Genomic DNA, 17,667 nt, shown 5'->3' on the forward strand with positions numbered 1-17,667 from the left:
AATACAATTTTAGTCATATTGATGGTGAAATAGTTGATACCGTTTCTAGATCAATAAAATAGCTTAACAAAAATTAGCAATATGAATTCAACAAAAAAAAAAAAAAATAGTAATTAAAGAATGGGGATTAATTGATTCTGTTTTTAGATCAGTAAAATTTGTAAATTATAATTTCAACTAAACCTTTAAAATTTCGAACTTACAGAGTTATCTCCCTTTCTATATCTAAAATATCCGATAATTGTAAATTTTAATAGAAAAGAACAAAATAAAATAAAAAATAGATTGAGACCCTTAATTTTAAATGAAGAATGAGAATCAACTAAGTATAAGGTAACAGTAAACTTTCTTTCCTTATTGAATAAGTTTTAAACAAAAACTTTTCTTAAATCACATAAATAGGTTAGCCGATATTTTTGTAAACAAACAAAGCAAATTTCAGATACGAAACTAACATAGAATCGTAACAATTTAACTTAGTTGATGAGTCCTGATAAAAAATAATTTAAATTAAATAAAGAAATAAAGAAATTTAATTTAAGAAATCAATGAATAATGTTAATAAAACATTAAATGGACATAGGTAATTAGTGGTAACATTGTATGATTTTTTAAATTTTTTTTATTTATTTTTATTTTTTTTTAATGGAGATACAAATTAGGTAAATATATAAATCTTTAAAAAAATAATTTGCAAGGATGCGTTATAGGTAAAATATTTTCACTGGTTTTCTTTTCCTTATAAGATAAATGGTTTCCATAATGTTTTATTGTTAAAGTGTTTTTATTCAATAAGTCTGAAGAAAGGCTGTTCTTGTGAAAATTTTCAAACGACATAATGTTTGGATTTGTCCAAATAGTCTTGAAACAATTGTAACTAACGATGAAATACACTATTTGTTGCTATCAACCCATTCTTTTAAGTCTTGTTTTTTGTTAAAACAATATATAATTGTAGGTAGTGTGTGTGTGTGTGAGAAAATACTGTACCTTTGGCATTTTTTTCATCCTTTGGTGCCTCTCCAGAACCACTGGGAGGTTTCCCTTTCTGGTTTTTCTTCTTCTTATCGGTCAAAGATTTCCCAAGGTTTCGTTTCAACTGAGAAAAATCAGTGACAATCTCCAACTGACCGCTGTCCACACTAAAATGTCGAGGTGGAGATCGAGGAACAAACTCACGCATTTCGCACTCGTTACCTAAAACAAATAATAAAAATCAGTTATTTTTACCATCTTGATGTGCAAGCTATGGATATTGGTCATGAGACTGAGACCAGGGTGACAATGTACTTGAAGATTATATATATATATGTGTGTGTGTGTGTTTGTGTGTGTGTGTATAAAGGAAATCCATAAAAGGCGATGCAGATGTGTAATGGATAGACACAAAGTGAAGGCATAACAGCGGAATAAGCTATACAGATCCATCTTTATCAATACATACAGTATATGTTTTTATCTTTCTTAAATTTTATACTTGCATTGTGTTCTTACTTGCGCTGGCATGGTCAAATGAAATTTTGCATTGTATAATATTTCGGAAATTTCCTTCGTCAGATATATGTTCTACTTTTGTTCAAACATGCAAATAAAATCCCATTTTTTCTAGATTAAAAAAAAAAAATGTGGAATTCTACTTTTCTAGATTACAAAAAAAACAAAAAAAAAAAACAAACATTTTTTTCTTGATTATAAAAAAGCGGAATTTTGCTAAAATGTGGAGAATGCATATCCCTGAGTTTCATATGATATCCAAGACAAATTTTAATTGTCATGAATCAGCTAATACTTTTCATTTTTTAAAGTACATGAACCTTTCATATGCCTGGCAATATTCTATATCTCTAGAAAGCCACCATTCATCCATGTATTGAGTATCATTACAACATCCGGACTGCTTCACTCGCCACTAGTTTCTCCCTCTTAAACAAGATTCAAAACAAAGCATTTAATCCATTAGATCTCACGCTCTACCAAGTTCAAGCTCCAATTACAACAATTGCAACTGCAATAATGCTGCATTCTTGTTTTACAAGTACTGCAATCAAGTTATTAAAAATGCTCCAAATATTTTGAAATATTTAATCGATTCTAATGTTGTGAATATAACAAAAAAGAACATCTCACCATAACATTCCACTGAAGCTAGCATCTCATGAACACGTCTTGTTTCATTGTGTGTAGGTCGTCGTGTATGGAAAGGCACAATACGAATCCGCATGTCGTTGCGATTCAGTGGTGAAGATTTGCCACTAAAAAGCATTTGTTGATTGTAGCTAGGTGCCCTGACGAAGATCAGGTCACATTTCTTCAGATGATCAGTCCAGCTCATCAGTAATTCTTGAACATCCTGTAAAAATAAATGAAATAAAATAAATTAGAAAATATATTTGTTGGTTTCCACGCTGCCTTTCAAATGGAATCAGAGATAGATGAGTTTGTCTAACAATGAACACATTTTGTTGTGGAAAGTAGAAAGTGGATCTCAGGTTTATTTTCAACAACCTTGTAAAACAGGGTACAAAACCCGCTTTGAAATCTAGGGAGTGATAACCTTTTCACCTCACAGAAGAAATGCTTCGAGTCTATCTCTGCTATATTGTTATTTTTATGGAAGATGCTCGACTGAGCTTCAATTTATGGTCCCCACTCCATAAAATATTCACAAAACACACTCGTCTAGCTACAACAACTGTCAGCAATTTTCCTCACTATCAATGCCTAAAACTAAACAAAAATTCTATGAACAAAGTTTCTTTGCTTCTGTGGAACAAAATACTGTGGGGCTGCTTGCCAGTTAACTATAGCATGGTAATTTTCAAGTTTACTGTATATAAGTTCTTGTTAAGCTATGAAATTAAGTATCTGTCCCACTTGACAAGTCGCCACTGACCCCAATGTTCTATGGCATGAATTTCTCCATCTTCTGCTTATGGCCATATTATCATAGTTCCTCATACTGCCGGCCAGAAAGGGGAACGCAGGGGTTCACAAGTATAAAGACAAAATAAAACACAGGAAACAAAAGGAAAATACAAATTATAATGCTTCACATATATGTTGGTCGAACTCTGGTTATGTACACGCTAAGGCCTACTTCTATGTCCTGTCGAGGCTGGGGTTGTCTGTTGCTGTCAGTTTATTTCTATCTCCCAAAGCTTTTCTGACCTGGCCCAATCTATAATCTGTTTTTTTGTGTCCTGCTCACAACTCATTAAGCGTCCAAGTATCGTCAACTAACTCACAACTCAATTCTGACCGTTGCCAAAAAACGTTTCCAATAGTCGCCAACTGGACAGTGTTGTAAAAACACATTGACTATCACTAACAAACTGCTCTACCACCTTCATAAAACTAATTATCAGTCCTAAAGTACCTAGCAAATCAAATCTAAATATATCTCAGGTCCATTGTTCGATTCTTTTGTTGCCATCATTTGTCACACCCTAATTCAAACCTTACCCTTAGCTCTCTTTTGTGTTAAGGAAGAAATTCCTACCTATTGTCTACTCAAACTTCATATTTCTTTTGTCACCCAATAAACTACTTCTTTTTCTTTTGTTATGCATCTTTTTTCTTTTATCTCCTACTCCCTAGCACTTGGGGGTAGGGAATCATCTATTGTATCACAGAGCCGTCCTCTTATATAATTAAATCCTATCCAAATTCCACCATTACTGATCATTACAGTGTTATCCCCCGGTCTACCTAACATTCATTAACCCAATCTATCCATACAACACTTGTTGGCTAGTTTGAAACCTTGAAGTGATACTTTTTTTTTGTTTTAGCTTTTTACATCAAACAGCTACATGCCTTAAAAAAATGATTAAACACCTTCCAGTCTTCTTTTACTTATACTCTGAAGAAAATACAATAACCAAAAGAACACATTTTGCCTTAACACCATTTTTGTTTTTTACTTTGGATTGAATTAGGAACAAAACAATATAGTATATTTAAAAAAGATTCTATTTACAAAAAAAGTTTCAATCAAACTATACAGCCTAACATTCACACTGGTAAGATGAACTGGAATAAATGCATAGAAGATATTGCCAAGGTTGCTACAAGAAAGGCGAGTTCCCTCTACCATGCTAGAAAACTTCTCACACCTGCCAGTATCATATATCTCTACAAAGCCACCATTTGCTTATTCATGGAATATTGTTTAAAAAAGGCTTTAATAGATTTAATACTGTCTACAAACTTTTTTCCCCGTCGCTACAATGTTGCATCCCTGGGCTTGTTTTAATGAAATGTACTCCAACAAACTTGCTGCACTAGTGACTCCCCAACAAAATTTCATGTCTTCACTTTAGAAGTTGCCAGATGATAGGTGTTTTACTCTAATAGCTTCTTTCCTTAAACTGTTAGCTTTTAGAATTCTTTCCCTGATCCCTTTTTCCAAAACTGTATCACCATGCAAAAATTTATATATAATGTGAACAAACACCTTGCATAACAACTTTCCAATTATGATACCCCTGCTTGGAGTGAATAATAGTAATTATATATATATATTCTTGATATGCAAGATAGAGACTGTCGAGAACTTTGCGTATCTTGGATCCAACATCAACAAGGGAGTATCCATTGAACAGGAGCTACAAACGCGCATAGGTAGAGCAGCATCTACTTTCAACCGACTACGTGAAAAAGCATGGTTTAATAAATACCTCACTTCTCGCACAAAATTCCGCATCTACGAATGCTGCGTTCTGAGTACCCTACTGTATGGAGCAGAGACTTGGACCACGTATGCTCGTCACAAGAAAAGACTGAACGTCTACCATCTCTGATGCTTGCGACGTATCATGGGCATCAATTAGTGGGATAGAATCAACAACAAAGAGGTGCTAACACGTGCCGGCAGCCGCTCCTTGTTCCAGACACTCAAGATACGATGAGCATGCTGGCTTGGACACCTGCGCAGAATGCCCGTCTCCCTAAGGATATCCTCAACAGCAAACTGGCAAATTGACCAAAAATCAGCGGTTGCTCAGTGCTGCACTTTAAAGACGTGGCCAAACGGGATCTGATCGCTCTTGGCATCGATATGAATGTGTGGGAGGAGCTAGCTGAAGATAGACCAGCATGGAGGCGTGCCTTGAGTAAGGGTGGTGAAGGACTTGAGAACCTTTGGTTCGAGAGGCTGGCGCAGAGAAGACGAAACTAGTGACTACATTTACTGTTGCTTGCATTAATCTTTCGTAGATTGCTTGCCATTATTATATATATATATATATATATATATATATATATATATATATATATACACACACATACACACACTTACCTGAATAAGAGCTGACTCATTGTGTCGGCGGAGAGTGGCTCCAGCTGACCGTGGTGCATTGCCTCTGCTATCCCTTGACCCTTGTGATTTGCCCTGCTTAGCACGAACAGTGTAGCGGTGAAAGGTTTTGTGGGCCACAACCTTTCCACTGAAATAAAGAAGTGCAAAATGATTTTATTAAAAGTTAAACAAAATAATGTAAAAAGTGACCATCTAATCTGTATGTTTCGCATGAAAATGCTATTTGAAACTGAAGTGTGATAAATCAATAGTAATGCTATTTCAAATGTAAGCATAACAGACCAATGAAAATGCTATTTCCAATGTAAGCAAAACAGACATAAAAATGCCATTTCAAATGTTTGTATAACAGACCTATGAAAATGGCATTTCAAATGTAAGCATCAGACATAAAAATGCTATTTCAAATGTAAGCATAACAGACTTAAAAATGCTATTTCAAACATAAGCATAACAGACTAATAAAAATGCTATTTCAAATGTAAGCATAACAGACTTAAAAATGCTATTTCAAACATAAGCATAACAAACCAATGAAAATGCTATTTTAAGCGTTAGTATAATATTCACAATGACAATGCTGATAGAAAGATGTATAGAGATGCAACAAGGCCTCTACCTGTGTTTTATCGATTTCTCTAAAGCCTTCGATAAGGTAAGGCATGAAGACCTATTCAAAATGCTAAATAAACTAGACATTGATGAGAAAGACCTAAGAATTCTGAACAACTTCTATTGGAGACAAAAGGCGGTAGTTAGAATAGATGGCGAGTGTGATACTATGAAGGTGACCCATGAGTCACTAAGTGCTGAGAGGGGAACAATAGATAAGAAATGTCATACAAATGTACAATGAAATAGGAAGTAGCAAACAATGTATCCGTAGGTATTTTTAGATTGAGCCTTTTAGATTTGACAATGACAATAGAAGCCTACAAAACAGATTACAAGGGAAAGGCAACTTCCATGTGACCGGGGGGGGGGGTGACTTCAGATACCAATGCAGAGAAGACAGTTAGTTGACAACTAGATGCCGTTTGCGGCAGATGGGAGTTGATAGCAACACCTACGGACAGTTTTAGAGCTGACTGCGAAACAGAGATAGAGCCAAATTGCAACTGACAGACAAACATAACACCGATAGAACAGGGAGAAGACACACACACTCCCAAGTCCAACCGTCAAATATATGTGAAACATGGCGTTGTTTTTCCTGTCTTGTTCGACGACTTATTTTACTTCCACTTTGTGACCCATGTGCATTCCGTCGGCAGCCACCAGCGTGAACCAAAAGATGATGACATGGCCAACGAGAACAATGAACAGATGGATTGGTTGGTTGTTTTTGTTTTACGGCATATCAACCCTTTTCGAGTTATTTAATGCCGAATCCAAAGATTTTGAAGAAAAAATGTTTTTAATAGAATTGTTTTCACGTCGGTTTCTATTTAACCCATAGTTGGGACCCTAACAGGTACTACCACTCCGGGTCAGAGTGGACCAGGGAGCAATGGTAATTAAAGGGTGGCTCCACACTCCCCAAAGCCCACAAGCTGGGGCCTCACCACTGGATATAGTTTAAGGTCATATCCAGGACCCCCATTGAGGGACTTTTACCCTCTGCAGGGGGGTAGTCGGCGTATTCTAATGCCCCACCGACAGGGCCATGAACAGATGGAGGTAGTAATCTATGGCACACAACTATGGGGTCGGTGGTTTGTCACACGAGCAGTGAGGAAACATTAATAAGGAGAGGAGACCGCCAAGGGTGTGTTTTATCACCAGATTTATTCAACCTCCATAGTGAAAACATACTGAGGGAAATTGAAGACATCAAAGGAATAAGTTTGAGATGAACATAACATTAACCATCTTAGGTATGCAGACGACACTGTTAATAGCACAATCTGAAGAAACCCTCCAACACATGCTGAATACTGTGGTGAAAACAAGTAAAAGTAAAGGACTTGCTTTAAACATCTCAAAAATGGTAAGCATGAAAGTATCCAAGAACACCCAAGCTCCAACATGCAAGCTACAAGGTCACAATGTAACAGTTAAACAACTTATTAAACTCAAATATCTTGGCTACTGGATCACATCTGATGGAAGGTGCACTACTGAAATACAAAGTTGCATAGCCGCAGCCAAAGTTACCTTCAAGAGATTGTCATCAATCATGACCAACAAAAACATTAAAATAGATACCAAATTCATCATACTTCTAGCATATGTATGGTCTGTTCTTTTATACGGTTGTGAGTGCTGGACAATCACCAACAGCACAAAGAAGAGACTAGAGGCAACTGAAACTTTGTTCCCGAGGAGAATTTTGAAGATACCCTGGACAGAGAAGAAAACAAACCAAGAGTTATTAGATATGGTAAACACAGAAAGGTCTTTAATAAGAACAGTATGAAAAAGACAAATGAGGTTCATGGGCCATGTCTACAGAAAAAGCGGAATAGAACAGATTAGTTTGATGGGAAAGGTAGAAGAAGTAGAGGACAACAGCAAGAAACATGTTGACAGTCTGAACACCTGGGCAACATCAAAAATGATGAACAACAATGAATTCATGAATGCATCAAGAGAGATAGATGGAGAGCCAGAGCTATCAATGTCTGTACCAGGCAGAACACAACTTGAATAAATGAATAACAGACCAATGAAAATGTCATTTCAAACTTTAGTGTGGCTGACCCATGAAAACATGACCGTGTTTTTTGAATCTTTGATTGGTTGTTGCAACTTTATTTCTGAGATTGTTTTTTTTTTGTTTGTTTTTTTGTTTTTTTTATATAGAGGATGCAAGATCTTTTTTGATTTATCCCTAGAGAAAAGGCAAAAAATGTGGTACTTACTTTTCAAAGATTGTAGCAGCAAAGTGACCACCACCAGACAAAAGGACTGCCCAATACATAGAACCAGGAATATTATTCAATGTGGTGAAAACCGATTTGAGAGAAGTGGGAGGATTCTACAATGATAAGTCAAAGAGTAAAGTGAAATTATTGATAACAGCAAGATATAACAGATGTGATACTCCTAACTTGGAGGACATGTTTTTCTTCAAAAGAAAGCACCCATGGTACGTCTTTATCTGGGTCTCATGGAGACCACAACTTGATGCTGGGATAAAAAACTTCTCAAAAGATATATTTGTTGTTATATATTGGAACCCTATGCCAGTAAGTAGTGATTATATTAATTAGTATGAATTTTGGCAAGGGTTACATTAATACATGTCATGATAACCTGGCAGCAAATGGAAATATACCAACTGCAGGTGGCATGATTGAAACAGAGGGTTAAAGATTAACTCTAGACAAAAAATGCTAGAAATGCAGGCATCGAACAATATGACAGATGGTGTCATGTGTTTCTAGTAAGTCGATTGTTGGGAGCAGTACAGACAAGATGTGCCCAACAGAAATTTAAGGGAATGTTGCCTCAAGACTGCCAGTGTGTAGCCATCATTAAGACTAATAAAATCAAGTGAAGTAATTAATTACATATTGGTCTATCCTAATGAGTAAATTATCTCTCTAATAACACCTTTGAAACCTCAGCACAAGTAATTTCATTAGTGTAGCTAATCCACATCACTTGGTCTCTTTCCTCTTCCTTTAATTAAACTAAATATTTTGAACAGCTGCTTTCTGAAAAATAATGACTCCATCATCATTTTTTCTACAAAGGAAAAAAAAAAAAAAAAAATCAGTGTCATCAATAATGAAATTTCCAAACTAATCAAATCAATCACTTGTTTCTTATGAACATATGTCCACCTCTCAATCTTTACCCAACCCTGAAATATTCCAATTTTAGTCTTTTGCGACCATAATGCCAAAATATGGAAATTCGACCCCAGACGTCCTAAAAATGAAGAAAGTTATTTTTTAAATTCCAGTGCTTTTGGCATAACCATAGCTTTCAAATAAGCTGTTGCAATATTTTTGATATAGTGAGGAGAGTATGATCACCGAAAGTTGGAAGATTCTACTTATAGACACTGGTGATAAGAATTGATGAATCAAATAGAGCCACGTTCAGCTAGCAACGAATCAGAAACCAGAATTGTTCAATAAAAACATTGAATCTTTTAGTATTTCAACACATAATTTTTTCGTGACAACACAAGAAAAATCTTTTGCTCTTTGCCTACAAAATTATAAAGTCCAGGACTTGTATAGAACAGTTACCCACTGAAAATTCTTCATCTCCAGAACTTGTACAAAATAGCTACCCATCAGAAACTCTTCTGAAATTAAACATGTCTTTCAAATCAAGACCAGCCCTTACTGATCTCTCAATTTTTACAAAAAACTGAAATATCACAATCTTAGTGTTTTAGGACCGAAATGCCTGAATATGGAAATTTGGCCCCAGACAGCTGAAAATGAAAATTTTTTTTTTTATTATTATTGTACTGCATTCATCTGAACAATAGTTTCAAAGCAGCCTTCACACAATGCATTTCATAATTTTTATTTTTTATTAATGTACTGCATTCATCTGAACAATAGTTTCAAAGCAGCCTTCACACAATGCATTTCATAATTTTTATTTTTTTTTAATGTACTGCATTCATCTGAACAATAGTTTCAAAGCAGCCTTCACACAATACATTTCATAATTTTTATTTTTTTTTAATGTACTGCATTCATCTCAACAATAGTTTCGAAGCAGCCTTCACACAATGCATTTCATAATTTTTATTTTTTTTTAATGTACTGCATTCATCTGAACAATAGTTTCAAAGCAGCCTTCACACAATACATTTCATAATTTTTATTTTTTTTTAATGTACTGCATTCATCTCAACAATAGTTTCGAAGCAGCCTTCACACAATGCATTTCATAATTTTTATTTTTTTTTAATGTACTGCATTCATCTGAACAATAGTTTCAAAGCAGCCTTCACACAATACATTTCATAATTTTTATTTTTTTTTAATGTACTGCATTCATCTGAACAATAGTTTCAAAGCAGCCTTCACACAATGCATTTCATAATTTTTATTTTTTATTAATGTACTGCATTCATCTGAACAATAGTTTCAAAGCAGCCTTCACACAATACATTTCATAATTTTTATTTTTTTTTAATGTACTGCATTCATCTGAACAATAGTTTCAAAGCAGCCTTCACACAATACATTTCATAATTTTTATTTTTTTTTAATGTACTGCATTCATCTCAACAATAGTTTCGAAGCAGCCTTCACACAATGCATTTCATAATTTTTATTTTTTTTTAATGTACTCCACGCCAAAACTGAACAATTCAGTCTCAGATGAAAGGAAATAAAGTTGGGAAAATTGAAAATCCAGATCAAGCTGATATTGAAAAGATTTATGATATGAGCACTTGACAGGAGTCGTAACCAAACAAATTGTTTGATGGACGAGAGAGAGAGATGAATTTGTATGAATTATAGGAGGACATTTACAACAATCATGTATTGCAAGCGGGTTCTGCTTGACTGTTGACATATGGACCCATTTGGTGGACATCAAAATGTCATCTACTCACTTTGACCCTGTAAATCCAAAAGAATGCTGAATTAATCTCACTTCTTTGCCACATACTTCTATGACGTCATATCTTGCAATATAATCATAATTCTATTCATTTTTAATGGAATTTTCTGACCTTACATTTACTCAGTGTGGAAAGCTTTTATTTATTTATTTTTACACACTTGTCTCTAATCTTGTTACAAGCAAAGAAGTTATTCCCTTTAGCTAAGAGACAGAGAGACAAAGAGAAAAATAGAGAAACATATCTGACTGCTTCATCTCTATATATAATAAAATGACTGCAGAAATTCCCCTCTGGACCAAAGTATCGTAGGTTTGCAACAACAGATGCCACATACAAATTCAATACATCTACGCTATTAGCCACTATGTAGCTTTCAAACACTATTTTAATACACATTCAGTTATGATATTAAATTGCTACATTGCATTCTACGAGCAACATCATCACAATCACAACATCTTTAGAGAAAGAAGTCCCTTTTTTCCTCCCTAAATATTTAGTCCTACCACTACCCCCAGTTGTCACCAGAATGAATTCTACACATTCCAGATTTTGTGATTTCACCTATCATAACTGGCTCATAAATATATAGACCTAACATAATCTTTGCAATTTCATATTCATAAATAATAAAGACTCCCTCACCAAATTCCATCTATTCTGATTGGCTGAACTCTGAAAATTCTCATATGCCAGAATACATTTCTACACTTTATAAACGAACGGTTGCTAAAATTACAATATGGCGTCACTAATAGACAGATTACTTTGCACAGCCTCAAGTTCATTTAATGCTTAGGTCATTACAGTCTTGTGTGTGTGTGATACATTACACTATTAGTTGCTTTGTAGGTGTCAAACTTCTATTCCTTAATATTCTGTTTGTAAAGGGGTAACTCTCCTCCACTTCTCTCTCTCACTGCACATCGCTAATGTTTTTTATTATAGCTTGTGCATGCATGTGTTTATGTGCGGGTGTCCGGTTGTAAAACACTACACTTTCATACAAAAAAAAAAAAAAAAAAAAAAAAAATTGGCTAAATTTTTTAATTTACGAGATTTTCCATTGCATGCTCAAATACATGTCCATAGTAAAATTAAACCCTTATGTTTTCCCCTCTGTCAATATAAGGATGAACGGGCAGCAAACATGCATTGAATGACTTCAACGGATATACTATTTTAATTTAAGACATTGCACTTCACAATTAGCTGGGGATTTGCTATAACCATTAACAAGTCCCAAAACATTGTGTATCCACAAGTATTGAGAACATAAACATAAAGAAACATACATTTTTTGTTTGTTTTCTGTTTAAGCAAAGTGAGTCACAGCAATGGCATGGCTGGGTCCAGCTAGTAAAAAATAAAAAATCCATTTACCTTTTTGTGATACAAAATGCAGCGATAAACTGAGATCAATTCACCATCAGAATTCTTCAGAAAGAGTTTGGGGTATCTTCTGCCATTGGTGCCGAAAGAGAGATTATCATTGCAAAGGCACGGATCTGAGGTGGATCCCTCTTGTTGTGTAACCGGCACCAGAGGGACACCCAATGGTCCAATGTCTAAGCGATTCACATCCACACCGTTCTGGTTATTGCTGCTGCTACCACTTTCGGTTTCGTCGTCTTCTGAATCAGAATCGCTACCAGAAATGCTGCTAGATAAGTTATCTGTGGTTCAAGGGCAAAAAAAAAAAAAAAAAAAGACCATGAAAATCAAGAATGCCGATCCGTATTATTTCAATTTTTCAGACTAATTTTCTCATCTTGAATGTTATTTTTACAACATTTTGGTTTTTCACCTTTCTACTATAACACCCATGGTATAGTAGATAAAGTACTTGATAAAATTCAGTTGTAAAGTTACACTATTCTGGAGGTTGAAGGTTCAATCCTTAGTGTGAACAACACTCAAAATATAATTGCAAATTACTTAGGACTTCTACCCAGTCATGGCTGATGGGATGAGAGCATGCTACCTGCATGGATAAATAAAGGGTTCTGGTCGAAATTCTGTGCAGATTTCTGAGTTTGACAACAAGATTCCCATGTTCAACAAGATACACATTATGAAGGTCAGAGGTTACAGCAACTGGAATGTTGTGAAAATTACGTTGAAGATGAGAACAGTAGTCTGAGAAATCCAAATAATACGAATAATCAATCTTCATCTGAAAAAAATTTGGAAACAAAGAATGCCCATTTTCAAAACTTTGTCTTGTAGGTTAATAAGTGAAAAACAATGGAGATGGATGAGAATTCAGATGTGGAGCAAACATATTCGAATAGCAGAGCTATTAAGAAGACTTGTTATCTTAGTAAACGTAGAACAGTTGAGATAGCAGGTTAAGTTCACAGGAGAAGGTCAAGGAAAACATAAGTGATAAAGATAGACTTGAGATAAAGAAGGATGAATAAAGACCTGGTCAGAGATATGTTTGTTTGAAAGTCAATTTCTAAAAACCGTTCAACCACATGGAAAATGAACTTTCAACTGAATATGATGATAATGATATCACATAGCTGTTTGTAAACAATTGTGATCTACTTTATGACAGCAAAGTGCATTTGTAATCTTACTTTTTAAAGTAAATATATTTATGCAGAGAAACAATTCAGGAAAACATTTGGATTATTCAGACTGATGGAATTGAAATCTAGCCAGTGAAAGTTGAGGACACAAATTGAGAGAAATGATATATGAGAATTATACAATCGATGTGTAATGTGAGTCTTAAAGACAGGCTTAGGTGACATTAGAGAAAGATATCTGGACAATAAAATCCGGGAGACGTGTGCAGAGCAGGAGACTTTGATAGTATGGCCACATTTAAAAGATGAGAATTCTTGGGTTTGTAGATGTAGAACAGTTGAAATAGCATGTTCAGTTTACAGGGGAAGGCAAAGAAAAACATAAAAAAGAATTGATAAAAATGGTCTTCAGGGAAATGATCAATAAAGACTTAGCTAAGGACAAGTAAGTTTGGAAGTTAATTTCTTAAAAACTGTATAATGCTTACCAGCATATAAAATGGACATTAGAAAATGGTGAAAATTTATTTTAAAAAGTTCTTACAAACAATATTTGCAAATTCATTCTCACTGACAGAGACAAAGAAAGAGAGACAGAGAGCGAAAGAGCAAAATGGTGGTAGTAAGAGAGAGAGAGAAAGAGAGAGAGAGAGAAAGAGAGAGAAAGAGAGAGAGAGACAGACTGACAGACAGAACGAGAGACAGAGAGTGAAAGAGCAAGGCAGTGATAGTGAGGGAAAGAGACAGAAACAGATAGACACAAAGAAAGACAGAGAGTGAATGAACAAAACAGTGATAGAGAAAGACGGACACAAAGAGAGAGTGAAATAGCGAGACAGTGATAGAGAAAGACAGAGAGAGTGAAAGAGCGAGACAGTGATAGCAAGAGAGATATAGAGAGATAGACAAAAAAAACAAATCATAAAAAAGAAAATATTTACCAACAATATCTGCAAATTCATTCTCACTGATCGGTAAAATACCACGAAGCTTAAGTTTTAGGTTGTACAAATGCCAGTCAGAACGGAAGTGTTCACTCTACAGGAAAAGAAAAATTGTAAACATATTTTAAAAAAGTAATTAATAATTAAAAAAAAATTGTAAACATATTTAAAAAAAAGCAGAGTCAACATGAAACAACACTTTCCCCATTCACCTAGGGGAAGGGGGGGGACTGAGCTGGCTTCCTCTAAAGGACAAAGTTTCTGGGAAATATCAAATTCAAATGCAGTTCCCAGATGCTTGTACATCCAAGTCAAAAGAAATGTAACAGAGCATCCAGTATCTGAAAATGGTCACCTATTGTACTGACCAGACTTAAGGTTGCATTTACTTCAAACATCTAACATCCACTTCTCTACATTTTATTGTTTTAATTCTTCAAAATACCAAAAATATAACATAAAATACTTGATTTTTCAACTGGACCTTGTCCAAAATCTCTTTCTGGATTTTCAAATGAGGGGGGAGTATTATTATACTCACATAAATTCAGCAATGCATTCCTGTGTGTGTCTCTGATAGCTGTTATACCTTGCAGGGTTGAGTGTTTGTCTCTGATAGCTGTTATACCTTGCAGGGTTGAGTGTTTGTCTCTGATAGCTGTTATACCTTGCAGGGTTGAGTGTTTGTCTCTGATAGCTGTTATACCTTGCAGGGTTGAGTGTTTGTCTCTGATAGCTGTTATACCTTGCAGGGTTGAGTGTGTGTCTCTGATAGCTGTTATACCTTGCAGGGTTGAGTGTTTGTCTCTGATAGCTGTTATACCTTGCAGGGTTGAGTGTGTGTCTCTGATAGCTGTTATACCTTGCAGGGTTGAGTGTGTGTCTCTGATAACTGTTATACCTTGCAGGGTTGAGTGTTTGTCTCTGATAGCTGTTATACCTTGCAGGGTTGAGTGTTTGTCTCTGATAGCTGTTATACCTTGCAGGGTTGAGTGTGTGTCTCTGATAGCTGTTATACCTTGCAGGGTTGAGTGTGTGTCTCTGATAACTGTTATACCTTGCAGGGTTGAGTGTTTGTCTCTGATAGCTGTTATACCTTGCAGGGTTGAGTGTTTGTCTCTGATAGCTGTTATACCTTGCAGGGTTGAGTGTTTGTCTCTGATAGCTGTTATACCTTGCAGGGTTGAGTGTGTGTCTCTGATAGCTGTTATACCTTGCAGGGTTGAGTGTGTGTCTCTGATAACTGTTATACCTTGCAGGGTTGAGTGTTTGTCTCTGATAGCTGTTATACCTTGCAGGGTTGAGTGTTTGTCTCTGATAGCTGTTATACCTTGCAGGGTTGAGTGTTTGTCTCTGATAGCTGTTATACCTTGCAGGGTTGAGTGTTTGTCTCTGATAGCTGTTATACCTTGCAGGGTTGAGTGTTTGTCTCTGATAGCTGTTATACCTTGCAGGGTTGATGGATGGATTGAGCATTATTTGTAGAACTACTCACACCTGACAGTATCCTGTATCTCTACAAAACCACCATGGATGAATATTGTTACCACATCTGTGCTGATGCATCTTCTACAAGTCTCTCCCTCTTAGGGTTAATAAAAAGTCTCCAATCTAATAAGTCCCACACTATAAACCAAGCTTTAACCCCTGTCCCATACCACAATGTTGCATCCATGTGTCCCTTTTACAAGTATTTTAATGGAACATACTGGGATGAACTCATAGCACTTGTGGCCCCTCAACATAAATACCCCTGACTAACCCAACAAGCAGCAAAATCCATCCCCTTCACTATAGAGATTCCTAGATGCGAGAAAACTTTATACTTTAATAGTTCCTTCCCTCAAACTGCTAGACTTTGGAATTTCATCTTTGTTTCCTGCTTCCGTGACTGTACTAATATGCAAAAATTTAAAGGTAATGTGAACAAACACCTTGCTGCTCAACTCCCTACATAGTGTCCCTGCAAATATGATTCCAAATAGTAGTTTCTTTATATCAAAGTGGCAATATACCTTGTTTAAAGTAAATAAGATTTAAACAAAAAAAAAAACAAAAACACTGACTGATCACCTCATCCCAAAAGAAACCGTCATTCTTGTACATTGAAATGTACAGTCATTCTTTTTCTTCTTATTGGTTGTGTTCAATGCAGATCAACAACCCAAAACTTATTTACATATGTAACATTTTCTTTAACAAATAAAAGGTTCTTTTTACATATATGCAGGTCTTTATATAAGCTGGTCTTTTACATGTATTCTGCTTCTTTTCATGAATGGCTGTCGATTGTCTCATCTGTTTAACTAAGACAAAAAATTTTCATAAAGAAAGACATTTGCTGAGTATTCTTCAAGGTTTTATTATTATGGATTTAGGAGAGATAGACTAATGTTATCTTAGCTAGTTACTTCTTAAACTTAACTTTCTACTTAACCCTAAAATAGTTATCAGGGTGGAATTTATTCAATGTAATTAAGGTGGTTGTGTAATAACTCATAAGTCTGGCAGCATGATTTCAGCTTGACACTCCCAGTAGCTGCAATGTTTTGCATGAACATGACTAAGAGTGGTTATGTGGTCCAACTGTTTCCATCAGTTTTTACTCCTTGACTTATTTCAGATGAATTTCTTCCACAGTTACCAATTTCATGTGTTTCACCTGGGTGTTTTTCTCCCGTGTTACTAAATTTGTTATAAATTATGAACCCTGATTCCAATATATTTTTTCAGGTATTTTTAGATAAAATATATTGAATATAAATGAACCATACTAAAACGAAACCACACATATACAGATAAAGAATTTGAGAAAGTAATGACCCTGATTGGTTAACAGTGAATTTGATGAACTTGGAGCTGATATGTGGGATGTACTTTTATAATAGGTGAAGACAGCGATGGTGAGGGAGAAGTATGTGGGAGTAAGATGAAAATGCAGAAAAAAAGGGGTGGGAGTCACATCCACACTAGCCAAGTGCTGAGATGTCAACTTTATTGGCTCATCAGGCCATACTAGACCCCCAACTCCTACTGCTTTGACATTTGATGGAAACCGAGCCACCTTCCCAGTTCCTACTGCTTCGCCCTCTGATACCAGCCATGCCCCATTCCCTGCTGTCAGTAGCAAAAGTAGCGTTGTCGTCGTTGCCAATGTGAAATACCTTCCATTGTCACATGCTTAGCAGTAGAAGTCAGTTTAGGTGGAGTTGCAGGATACAGTTCCAAGTTAGCATTAGGACACCAAGTAGAAACATAATCAGGGTTCATACAAATTTTTAATGTCCATTTTCAAGAATTTTTCAAGGTTTTTTA

At 35.4% G+C, this 17,667-nt stretch overlaps 1 protein-coding gene across 4 annotated transcripts in view; it reads right to left on the reverse strand.

The window, feature by feature from the left end:
- The window catches only part of LOC145263888 (tRNA endonuclease ANKZF1-like), a 62,132-nt gene that overhangs the window by 22,982 nt on the left and 21,483 nt on the right, over positions 1-17,667 (reverse strand). For all 4 annotated transcript variants that reach the window (XM_080120966.1, XM_080120967.1, XM_080120968.1 and 1 more), the window contains exons 4-9: positions 14,350-14,446; positions 12,255-12,547; positions 8,185-8,300; positions 5,300-5,447; positions 2,128-2,350; positions 991-1,197 (exon numbers count right to left, since the gene is read on the reverse strand). In XM_080120966.1, the coding sequence (XP_079977092.1) occupies positions 991-1,197; positions 2,128-2,350; positions 5,300-5,447; positions 8,185-8,300; positions 12,255-12,547; positions 14,350-14,446 (1,084 nt within the window). The remainder of the gene's footprint in view (positions 1-990; positions 1,198-2,127; positions 2,351-5,299; positions 5,448-8,184; positions 8,301-12,254; positions 12,548-14,349; positions 14,447-17,667) is intronic.

This window comes from Euprymna scolopes, chromosome 39, assembly GCF_053919585.1.
Source record: "Euprymna scolopes isolate OS-2025 chromosome 39, ASM5391958v1, whole genome shotgun sequence".
Taxonomy (NCBI): domain Eukaryota; kingdom Metazoa; phylum Mollusca; class Cephalopoda; order Sepiida; family Sepiolidae; genus Euprymna; species Euprymna scolopes.